The sequence below is a fragment of the Gymnoscopelus microlampas genome, assembly GCF_963454915.1.
Source record: "Gymnoscopelus microlampas genome assembly, chromosome: 5".
NCBI classification, from domain to species: domain Eukaryota; kingdom Metazoa; phylum Chordata; class Actinopteri; order Myctophiformes; family Myctophidae; genus Gymnoscopelus; species Gymnoscopelus microlampas.
This window is the reverse complement of record NC_139942.1, coordinates 50060045-50072765: the sequence shown is the minus strand read 5'-3', so window position 1 is coordinate 50072765 and position 12721 is coordinate 50060045. Positions and strand designations below refer to the sequence as shown.

The following is a 12721-nucleotide window of genomic DNA, read 5'->3' as shown; positions in this document are numbered from 1 at the left end:
TAACAGAGTCTATATTGCAGTATTGATACTTTTACTTAAGTAAAAAATTTGAGTACTTTTTCCACCACTGTGTGTTTGTGGTGCAGTGGTTGCGCGCACGTACTGTATGCATACAGTGACGGGCGTTGCAATGGCAACGCCTCTCAAAGCATCCCGTTCTGGACAGACTTAACCAATTAAGACCGGGAACGCATCAGTGTAATTTTTTTGATTTCTTTGGCTATTCAAAAATAGCAGATATACAAGCTCATAGCGCGGCACCGAGTGCCGCGCTATGAGCTTGTAGATCTGCATTTCTCTTTTTTTTTATTCTGAAAATGTGTGCAAATCTTTGAATATATATATTTTTTTTTTCTGGAGGATTCTACAAATGTCTTCTAAATCCTAACTGAAATCCTAACTGTTTTCTGAAAAGTTCTCAAACTTCTTTCATGTCAAGGACCCCCAAAATTATATGTATTTGGCCGCGGACCCCCATCTAAAAAAAATGTTCCAGGGAAGCAAAGATTTGAGTAAAAAATGTTCGCTGTAAAAAAAAAGATATAATATTCAGTGATTTGCACATATTTTCACGATAATAAAAAAATAGCAGATATACAAGCTCATAGGGCACTCGGTGCCGCGCTATGAGCTTGTAGATCTGCTATTTTTGAATAGCCAAAGAAATCTAAAAATGACACACAGATGCCGTTCCCAGTCTTAATGGGTTAAGAGTGCTGCATGGGGCTGGATGACGTGTTCGTGACGTCAGCTTTACTTCTGATGTTTGTGAGCTGAATGTGAAGCAGCGAGGCAGTAAAAACCAACCATAAGGAATCCGTCTATTCCTCTGCAGTCTAACGCTTTTTACAGCCTCATCTCTATCTCCACCTGTCTGCACCAGCCTGTCAGAGAGAGACAACAAACCCTTTAAGCCTGACTTATAATTCATCGTATGCTGTGTGAGAGAGCTTGTAGATCTGCTATTTTTCGACTATTATGACATGAGCAAAAAAAGTCAACCCGTTCAATCCGGGAACACATCTGTGTCATTTTAAGATTTCTTTGGTGATTAAAAAAATAACAGATCTACAAGCTCATATAGCGCGGCACCGAGTGCCGCGCTATATGAGCTTGTAGATCTGCTATTTTTGAACTTTTGTAACTCAAATCTTTGCTTCTGGAGGTCCCTGGAACAAAATATTTGACAAATGTTCGCTTTAAAAATATATTCAAAGATTTGACGATTCAAAAAAAATAGCAGATATACAAGCTCATATGGGCTTGTATATCTGCTATTTTTGAATAGCCAAAGGCATCTAAAATGACAGAGAATGCGTTCCCGATCTTAAGATTAAAGCTCTATATTATTCTGGACAGTAATCATTGCTTTATAAAGTGTTGATTTAGTAACAGGTGTCTCCCCCCATTTTTACAGTTCTCCAGTACACAGAAAATGCATTTTCCAGTTTTGTCTCAGGAGAGAGAACTCTGAAAATATCATTTTTCAGCTTCAACTCTACAGTATAGTGTTCCAGTTCCAATTTTGTCTGCTCAGTGGTTTTGTTTAATCATTTCCAATTTCACTCGTTTACCCTCCACCCTCTCGCTCTAATAACTAGAGGGATAAGACTGGTATCCCGACCTGAAAATGTTGTGGAGGCTCACCGTTGATCCGATCCGCACCAAACTTGGCACAAACACTGTTCAGGGGTCTGCCATGACAATTGCCACACCAGGGGCCCCATCAGGGACCCCTGATGGGGGCCCATGGGGGCCCCTGAGGCCACAGGCACACTGTTGCTCCAATCTGCACCAAACTTGGCACAAACACTGTTCTGGGGCACGCTGGGCAAGACCTAGACGAGTGTCTAAACGTTAGAACCGGAATTAGGCGGAAAGTACCGCCCAAGGAGATGATGTTGACGCAGGCACACAGTTATTCCAATCCTCACCAAACATGGCACAAATGTTCCATGACCGTATTACGCCACAATAAACCTAAATTGCACACAAATGGGGCACTACAACAGTGTTACGGCAGTGTTTTTTAAATGGCTATAATAACTCAGCAGTGTTGATTTTAACAGCAAATTTTGATTTAGTTATAGTCATAGTCTTTTGAATAAAATTCCATTCATATTTTAGTCATCTGAAATGTTTTAGTTTTTGTCTAGTTTTAGTCTACTAAATATCATAAGATTATAGTCGACTAAATCTACAGTTGATTTAGTGGACTAAAATGTATGTTGGCGGTGCCTTGATGGCATTGTAATGGCTGATTTTACACTTGGTTGCATGCTGAAAATAGCCGATCCACAAGGTCACAACGCGTCGCGCTGCGACGCGTTGTGAGCTTGTAAATCTGCTATTTTCAGCATTTCAGAGCGCAACCAAACTAGTTCTACCGGATCTCTTCTCCACTAGTCCCTCACTAACATTTTAGTCTAGTTTTTATTTGTTGACAAAATTGTCAATATATTTAGTCTCAGTTTTAGTCATCATAGCTTAGTTTTTATTTCGTTTTTATTTCGTTTTCGTCAGTGAAAAAGGGTAGTAGACAAACATTTTTCGTCATCATTTTAGTCGACGAAATCAACACTGTATCTCGGTAACCATTGCTCTGATCAGCGACCAATATAGGACTGGATTTGAAGGCCGGCATGAAAATCCATTATAAACAAAAGAGGCTGCATTGTTTGAGCTGTTACCGTACGGCACACTTCAAGCTGTATTGATATAATATTGATTGACTCGAGCTCTTTGTTGCATGTGTAAATGAGTGTGTGTTTGTAAAACATCGGTGACACATTGGGAGTATAACATTGGTAAAGTGTTATTGCCTCGACCTGAGAATGATGGCTGATTACTTGTCATTGATCTGCATTCGATCTGTGCATCCATCCGCTTTATTGTTGTTCCACCGAGGAGGACAGTGTAGAAATCAGTGTGTGTTCAAACACCCTGTTGACACACTGACATTATTGATATGCTTGTCAAGTCGTATGTCAGAAATCCTTTTCTTTGCGGTTTGCACGTCCGTACATCTCTGTTTACACTGTGTGTGTGTCTGTCTGTCTGCTGATGTCTGTATCAGTCCAAAGCCTCCTGTTTGGTTCCAGCTTGGACTGTGTTTATGCAAAGTATCCAGAGATCTATGCATATATATAGAAGTGTGTGTGTGTGTGTGTGTGTGTGTGTGTGTGTGTGTGTGTGTGTGTGTGTGTGTGTGTGTGTGTGTGTGTGTGTGTGTGTGTGTGTGTGTGTGTGTGTGTGTGTGTACAGTATGTATGTATGTGTATATATATAGTGAGCTAAAGATAGATGTACTTAAATATTTATGAATATACACAATTGGGGTTTAACTATCTAAGCTGCCATGTACATTAGGTGCAATTGAGTGGGTGATGTCATGTTTTATTTATTGCTACATATATATATTAGATGAATCTTGATGCTCTGGTCTTTGGCATACATCACATTCATGTCTAAATTATTCATATCTTTCCTGTTTAAAATACTGTTAAGCAGCTGTCAAAGGGGTCAACAAATATTATTCATGTATTTCATACAACAAAGTTATATGAATTAGCCTTCAGTCGACTGTGTTTTTCAATGACAACACTGGCTACGTTGATGTGAGTCAGTGGTTCTCAACCAGTGGTCCGGGGACCACCAGTGGTCCTTGAGGGGGTGGTCCTCAGCTAAATGATGGAGAGTTGATAACCAAATGGACCCTTATGCAGTAGATCTTTAACTCTTGAGAGCGTAAAATGAAACCAAATGGACCCTTATGGGTCCATTTGGTTTCATTTTACACTCTCAAGAGTTAAATTATTGTTTAAACATCTGCATTACTTAATTAAAGAATTGTTATTTTGTTCAACGTTTGCCTGTCATCTCTCCTATGGTACCAACATCAATACAGCATAGAATTGTTGACAAAATCGTATCCAACGATAACAAAATATTCAAAGTTCTGGGTCTGAGACAGGCAAAATCTCATCAAACGGTGGTTCCGTGGCTCAAATGCCGCATAAATAATGGACCTTGATATGAAAAAGGTATGAAAACCACTGATGTGAGTGTATCCTGTCTGTGTCTCTTTAACCTCCTACAGTACAAACAAGTGGAGCAGTACATGTCCTTCCATAAGCTGCCTTCAGACTTCAGACAGAAGATCCACGACTACTATGAACACAGGTACCAGGGCAAGATGTTTGACGAGGAGAGCATTCTGGAGGAGCTCAACGAACCTCTCAGAGAGGTAAGGCAGCCACGTGTTTGTGTGCACACACCAGTGTTTATTTTGACAGCAAATTTTGATTTAGTTTTAGTCATAGTCTTTTGAATAAAATTCTGTTGCACTAATAGTTTTTGTCATATTTTAGTCATACAAAAAAAAATGGCGCGCCGTGATGGCATCGAAATGATTTTCACATAGCTGCATGCCCGAAAATAGCTACAAGCTCAAAACAAGCGTTGTCAGCTTGTAGATCAACTATTTTGTGTGTGTGTGTGTCTGTGACACCCGCGAGCAACCATGATGACTTGTCTTAGTTCTACTGGATCTCTTCTCCACTAGTGCCTCCCAAACATTTTAGTCTAGTTTTGATTTGTTGACGAAATTGTCAATATACTTAGTCATAGTTTTAGTCATCATAGCTTAGTTTTTATTTTGTTTTTGTCAGTGAAAAAAGGTAGTCGACGAACATTTTTCGTCATAGTTTTAGTCGACGAAATCAACACTGGCACGCACACACACACACACACACACACACACACACACACACACACACACACACACACACACCCATGCACGCACACATGCATATGTTGGTATTAAACCATTGAAACGGGGAAAGCATCTGTGTCATTTTTTTATTTTGGCATTGGCTATTCATCTGCTATTTTTGAATTTTTTTGAAAAAGTGTGAGAACTACATGTATAATAATTTAGAATTCATTTTTAGAATCGGCTTCTCACAAGATCTTACTTGTGCAGACAGCAATGTTTTAGGATGGCCTAAATCTAACCCTATGCCTATATAATTTTTATGACATTAATGACATTTTTATACTTATATTTTGAAACTTTATCATCATTTTAACATATAAATCTGCTTTGTAACAATACCTGGGACACACATCTGTGTCGTTAACGCAGTAAAACGACACGCAGTAATAACATCGTTTTCCGTTTTTCAGGAAATCGTCAACTTCAACTGTCGTAAGCTGGTGGCGTCCATGCCGCTGTTCGCCAACGCCGAGCCCAACTTCGTGACCGCCATGCTGACCAAGCTCCGCTTCGAGGTCTTCCAGCCGAAAGATTACATCATCAGGGAGGGCACCATCGGGAAGAAGATGTACTTCATCCAGCATGGAGTGTGCAACGTCATCACCAAGGGCACCCTGGGGATGAAGCTCTCGGACGGATCGTATTTTGGAGGTACGGCGCCTTTTCCAGAAAATTCTCTGGTGATGAAAGCTTAAAGCAGGGGTCTTCAACGTTTTCAGGCCAAGGACCCCCTAGCTGAGAGAGAGAAGAAGCAGGGACTCCCTACTCTATATTGTATAAAATTGTGTTTCAGATTAAAGTTTATTGGGGAGGTGTAACCGCCCTCTATAAGTGAGGTTTGGACACTGACCAATCCTGCACCGTGATTGGCCAATAGTCTACAACGCAGTCTACAACGCTAACCCTTCCACAGTCAATGCAAATATATACTTTTGCAAAGTCAGCCAATCACATTACAGCTAGTGCCATCACCACTAGCTGTAATGTGATTGGCTGACTTTGCAAATTCAGGACTGTGATTGGCTAGCGAAACACATGACACATGTGCAGCCCTATGAATAGCAATATGGACTTAAAAAAAACAGTTATGTTTTTTTTAAGTGAAAAAAACAGTTATGTTTTTTTTAAGTGAGTCATGTTGTGATGACCACACACCGCCCACTTGTGATTTTTTTTTACTTTGTCTGCTCTTTTTTCCCTCTACACCCATAGCCTCTTTGCCAAAAAATGCTAAAAAAAGATTTGACGGATCCCCTATAGTAGCTCTGAGGACCCCCTGTTGAAGACCCCTGGATTTGGTAGAGGTTTGGGTTGTGTAGTTACCTTGCCATGATGTAACTCCAATACAATACCCTACTCTTCCATTGAGACATTTAGAGCTTGGGGGTCAGTAAGGACACCAACTGATTGACAAGCATTGCCTTCAATGCCTTGAAGTATCGCCAATATCTCCCCAGGCCCAAGCAGGGGTTCCCTCTTGAGTCAGTTGACTCAGATGACCTCTTTTCATCAGCAGAGGACATACAACTTTGGGATTGTGGTTTTAATTTTATATCACACAACGGTGTCACTTGCAAACAAGAAGAACTGATCTTCAAGCTTGTTAGCTTGAAGATCAGTTCTTTATGTTAGCTTGAATATCAGTTCTTGTTAGCTTGAAGATCGGTTATTTATGTTAGCTTGAAGATCAGTTCTTCTGTTTTTTAGCTTCTTAGCTTGAAGATCAGTTCTTGTCAGCCAAGTTGACACCCTGTGGATTACGAATCAGGCTGAAGTGTTTGTTTCCCGCTGCGCTCCAAAATCCCACAAACAACCGTCTGCTGCTAAAGCAGCTGGCATTGATTGAGAGCCCGGGCCGTGATGTGTTCCCTTCATTAAGGTACACCGCAGTGCCTTTGAAAATATCATCTTTGATGATTTTTTTTCTTTCTTTTAAAAATCTTTGCCTTTCTCTCTCCATCTTTCTCTCTCTCCTCGTTTACAAAGAAATCTGCTTGTTGACGCGGGGCCGGCGGACGGCCAGCGTGATGGCGGAGACGTACTGTCGACTCTACTCGCTGTCCGTGGACAACTTCAACGAGGTGCTGGAGGAATACCCCATGATGAGACGAGCATTCGAGACCGTCGCCATCGACCGCCTGGACCGCATAGGTACAGTATCCCCCGTCCTCATACAGACTAGTGTTGCTTTTGACAGCAAATTTTGATTTAGTTTTAGTCATAGTCTTTTGAATCAAATTCCATTTAGTTTTAGTCATATTTTTTGTCATCCAAAACATTTTACTGTTAGTCTAGTCGACTAAATATCATAAGATTATAGTCGACTAAATCTACAGTTGATTCAGTAGACTAAAATGTATTTTTGGCCGTGCCTTGATGGCGTCGTAATGGCTGATTTTACACTTGGTTGCATGCTGAAAATAGCCGATCTACAAGCTCACAACGCATCGCGTTGTGAGCTTGTAGATCTGCTATTTTCAGAGCGCAACACCCCAGCGCTACCAAACATAAAATGACTTGTCTTTTAGTTCAACTGGGTCTCTTCTCCACTAGTCCGTTCCTAACATTTTTGTCTACTTTTTATTTGTTGACGAAATTGTCAATACGTTTAGTCTTAGTTTTAGTCATCATAGCTTAGTTTTTATTTAGTTTTCGTCAGTGATAAAAGGTAGTCGATGAACATTTTTCGTAATAGTTTTAGTCGACGAAATCAACACTGATACAGACACATTTTACAGACATTTTCACGTTTCATTTGAGATCAAATATAGTGAAGGGAAGTATATAGCTGGGTTAATTTAGTTCAAAATTAGAAACAAAAACTAGCACATTCATGTATAATGCAATTTGCCGGGTGCACGGCTTATACTCCGAATAATAGCCAGCACTCCGAAGTTCAAGTCCTTCTGGTACTTTAAATTCATAGAGGCACGGAAAAGCCCTGATACACACTGAGGAAGGCTTGACGCCGAATACAATGTCCGTGATTTATGAATTACAAGTACCAGAAGGAATTCGGAGTGCTGGCTATTGTTTCTTATTGTGATTAATTGTGTTCTCCTGCTAAAGTGAGCACTTCACCCATTTTCAACCGCATCTTATGAATCGGTCGTCTCGTCCCTCAGCGCTCATTATAACATCCTCGTTATAATGATGATAACGCTAATAGAAACTATAGCCTATCTCTTCGTGGAAAGTTAGCATGGCTGAAATGGAAGCCCTTGTACTTATACATCAATACAAAATAACAAATAAAAAGTTTGTTTGAAATGACCAGACCATGCCTAGTGCCTACCGATGACGTCATTGCTATAGGCAGGTTTCTGAGCTGTCCACAGTCCACCTCTGACATGCACAGCGAATGGTGCCATCCTATATTGGGCATAATAGTGAGGACCAATACTGTATATGCCAACCCCTAGGTGGGGTTGGCGAAAGGGCCTTTCTGTGTGGAGTTTGCATGTTCTCCCCGTGTCCCCTAGGGTAGGTACCCTCACAAAAAAAACATGCAGTTATCCTGTTCTCTTTACTGCCTCCCCCTGGTCATCCGGGGCGCCTGATGGAGGGGAAAGGAACTGGTTGGAATAACGTGTTCCTTCCACGCGCTACGTCCTACCGGGTGAAACTCCCCCCCTGTCAGGTGATAAGAAGCGGCCTGCTCACTCCTCATGCATTGATGGAAGCATGAGCTCAGTTCGGGGCTCTTCCCAGGCTGGCAGAGGGAGAGTAGCGCCCAGGATTACAGCTTCGGCAATTTGCACTGGGTGAAAAAACGGGTTACAAAAATCGTGGGATAAAAATGTTATTGAAAAAAAGAGTTGAAAATGGGTGATTTGCTTCCAATACGAGCACATTGTGTTATGTACTGAACGATGCCAAGTATTGCGCTTGTCTTGACTGTTCTGTGTCATTAAAAATGACATGGCCGGTAAGAGGAGCTGAGGTTGTTCCTTCTGAGTGACACTGGACACTGTAACCATAGATGACCGCTGGTGCTTTGTTTCCTGGCTAGAGAAAGTACCCGCTTTGAAGGACGTACATCACGTACGATACCTCTGACCGTCCATTTCCTCCTCACACTCGTGTTTTCTCTCACCTCTGCTCTGTTTATGTCTTGTTAGAGGAGAAGCTTGTCTGTTTGTCTGTGTATATACTGTTTCTCAACGTCTGGTCTTGGGCCCACCGGGGGTCCAAGTGGACCCTTACGGGGTCTGTAATTCTGAGAGTGTACAAATGGAACCAATTTATCTTCTTTTAAAACATTTTGTATCTTCATTGTTAATTTAATGAGAGTGTACATCTAAGGGCCCATTTGGTTCCATTTGTACACTCTCAGAGTTACAGACCCTTAACGTGATCATTCGGACTCATTTATGTCAAAGAAATTCAAAATTATTCAAAAATATTTTCAATATTTTTTTTAAATACTCCAATGTGTATCACTCCATGATACACATTGGAGCTACAGTACGCCCGTTCTCAAGTGGATCCCGAGATCCACAGCATTCAGTAAATGTTTTTGTTTATATAATGCATGCAATTGTTTAATTTCATGTCTCTAATAATCCGTCTTTCTTTCCCCCTGGTCAACGCAGGCAAAAAGAACTCCATCTTGATGCACAAGGTCCAGCACGACCTCAACTCGGGCGTCTTCAACAACCGGGAGAACGAGATGATCCAGGAGATCGTCAAGTACGACCGCGAGATGGTGAAGCTGGTGGACCTGCAGCGGCCCAGGGCCATGTCCATGACCTCGTCCATGGGGGGCATGTTCGGCGGGGCCAGCGGCAGCTCGGCCATCGCCACCCTCCAGCAGGCCGTGGCCATGAGCTTCTGCCCCATGGGGGGCGCCATGGGGGGCCCCATGGGCGGACCCATGGGTGGCCCCATGGGAGGACCCATGGGAGGACCCATGGGGGGCCCCATGGGAGCACCCTCGGGTGGCCCCGTGGGAGGAGGCCCCAGTGGAAGCACTGGGAGCGGGACTCTGCAGTCCCCGCGCATGGTCCGACGCTTCCAGGTGATGCAGAACTTGTCCAGAGAGGCTTCCATGTCTCCCATTCAGGCTCAGACCCCGCAGGCGTCCGGCGGGGGGGCCTTTCCCCTGGTTTCCAGTCCGCCCGTCCAGAGCCCGCTGACGGCCACAGGACGGACCTTCCAGTACATGGCGGGGACCATGGGACCCTCCGGCTCCCAGCTGTCCCTGGTGCAGCACCACGCGCCCAGCCCCACGCACGCCCAGCAGAGGCCAGTCTCGCACATGCGGAGCACCCACTCCCTCCACGCGGGCAGCCTGAGCCAGAGCGCCCGAGTCCTGTCCGCGTCCCAGTCTTCGCTCCCCCAGGAGGGGGGGACGCCGCCGCAATTAGCCGGCTCCGCGGCCCCCAGCCCCCCGACGTCCACCCGCACCTCCAACACCTCCATCGGCCCTCCTCCTCAGCCGCCCGCTCACGCCAGCCTGCCGGGGCCCTCGGGGGTGCCGAGACCGACGTCGTCGGCTCGTCAGAGTATGGTCTTTGCCTCCACGCCTCCCCCGGGAGGGCCTCCTGGAGTCGGGGTGGTGGCGGTGGCGCCGCCGCCGGCGCCGGCCACAGCAGCAGCAGCCAGCCCCCTGTCGGGGCCCCCCGAATCTGGAGTTCCCAAGAAGGATTCCATCGTCAGCCTTCCGGAGCTAGACTCTGCCAGAAACCGGCTATCCTCCAACTTGTGACCCTGGTAAAAAGTTTGGTTTAGAGAGAGAGAGAGAGAGAGAGGCCTTTTATCGTGGGAGGATCTTAATGTCTGTTTTAGGGTCAGTCTGGCTGATCTGTCAGCCTCTTCTGGACCGGGTCAGCCACCACCTCCCACCACCAGTCATTCTAGCTGGATGAACTGGCTTGGTTTCCACAGAGAGGGGGCGAAAAAGAGCAACGAAGACTTTGTGACGCTACGGCTAGAAGGAGACTATACGATTAAACTAGTACAAACTAAGGTCGAACTGGTCTACTCTACTGTGCCAGCACCTTTAGTCTTAGTATCACCCCTTACACTCTGCTTCCAAACACCTATATCGCTGTCTTTAATGTAAAGATATGGAGTATAATTAAATGTAACATGTTGCATACTGTGTAGAATCCATGCAATGCAATCTAGCTGGAGCTGGACTTAAAAATGAAAATCAGGGACTTGAGGTCAAACGACAATGACATTTTACTGCTTTCAACAAGTGTTTTTTGGGTGTAATTTATTTTCCTCTGTATAAGCTGTCGTAGCAAAAATAACTCGTTGCTCTTCATACGGTATTGTTTAAAAATGGTAGTGAACATAGTGTTTTAGACCGCTGGTCGATCTTACATCGATGTGTAAATAGTAAATGAGAGAACAAAAAAAAAAAAACATAGACAAAAGGGAAACTGACAGAAGGGTATTATCTTCATTGTATCTATCAAAACCAAAGTTGAGCTTGAACACAAAGTCTGGTTGTGTCTGTATCAACGGGAAAAAAAAAGGAAGCATAGCAGAAGATGCCATTTATTTAACTGCCTTGATTCAACGTTAGAAGCCATATGTTTGGTTTGCGTGTATGTAAGTACGCGGGGCGTAACGTTTGCGTGAGAGTTTGTTTGGTACGTTTATTGGTTCCGAATGTTTTCTTAAGGAGAACGCGCTGCTTGCCACGCCGCATCCTCGCGCCGCTTTGCGACGAAGCACGCTCGTTTTTTGCCCGCGGGGCCACACGTTTCCCTTTTTTTTCCACGTAACATCCTGGGAGGGAAGTGGTGTGTTGTCGTTGTCGTGTTGGCAGAAAGAACATCTGGGGAAGTGGCGTGTTGTTGTTGTCGTTGTGTTGGCAGAAGCATCTGGGAAGTGGCGTGTTGTTGTTGTCGTTGTGTTGGCAGGAAGCATACTGATTGTAACCCTGACCCGCAAGGTGGTTAATTAGTTTGAGCTTCATCAGCAAAAGGAACCATTTTGTGAGCAGCCCCATTCTGTATACTTGCTTGTTTTCGTCTAGTTTCGTTTTTAATTAACACATGCAATATAATTCTGCAATACTCTACCCCGCCTATATATAAATATATATGAATATAAATATCTATACATACGCTGTACAGGAAAGTGAAATTTCTTTCTTTTCATTTTTACTTTTTTTTTTTACTGTGAAACCTTGAAGAATCCAGCAACTGTTGTGTGGCTTCACTTGAGTTATTGTAATCCAGCGAAACATGTTGATACCTTAACCAAAAATGTGGGAGGTAGTGAGAGGATGTAATGTTTTCCTTTATCAAGTGAGACTAACTGTGTAAAAACCGGCCTCCCCCCCATAAACAATGTCACTTTAAATCCCATTTGGAAATATCAAATTGTATACAGGTTAGACCAAACAGAGAGAGGGGTCGGGGTGGGATCGGGGAGATTTCGGGGGCATAAGGATAAGGTAAAGAAGAAAAAAAAAAACTTGCTTCCGTATTACGCGAGTGTCTACACCATCGGTTCTCAAAGTGGAGTCCGGGGACCCCCAGGGGTCCTCAGCAAAAATGTGTTAATATAGCATCACAAAAAGTTTAACCTTTTATACTTTGGCTATTCAAAAATAGCAGATATACAAGCTCGTAGCGCGCTATGAGCTTGTAGATCTGCTATTTTTTTGAAAAATCGTGAGAATTTGTGCATATAATAAAATCTTTGAATATAATATATTTTTAAGCGAACATTTGCGACTAAAATCTTTGCTTCTGGTGGGGGTCCCTGGAACAACATATTTGAGATGGGGGGGGGGGGGTGTCCGCGGCCAAATACATATCATTTTGGGGGTCCTTGACATGAAAAAGTTTGAGAACCACTGGTCTACACCCCACGTTCCCCACAAAACTCGTATGAATGTCTCAACAATTAGAACCTATAATCTCCCAAACCGCACGCAGTCCTATCGTTCATAATTTTAGGGTAACGTGTAGACGTGGC

At 43.6% G+C, this 12721-nt stretch overlaps 1 protein-coding gene across 1 annotated transcript in view; it reads left to right on the top strand.

Annotated features, from left to right (window-relative positions):
* The window catches only part of LOC311045732 (potassium/sodium hyperpolarization-activated cyclic nucleotide-gated channel 2-like), a gene marked incomplete at its 3' end in the record, with an annotated part of 111399 nt that extends 100912 nt beyond the window's left edge, over positions 1–10487 (top strand). The window contains exons 5-8 of the mRNA XM_084057753.1: positions 4100–4246; positions 5188–5428; positions 6764–6928; positions 9373–10487. Of these exons, the coding sequence (XP_083913879.1) occupies positions 4100–4246; positions 5188–5428; positions 6764–6928; positions 9373–10487 (1668 nt within the window). The remainder of the gene's footprint in view (positions 1–4099; positions 4247–5187; positions 5429–6763; positions 6929–9372) is intronic.
* Positions 10488–12721: the final 2234 nt, after the last annotated feature.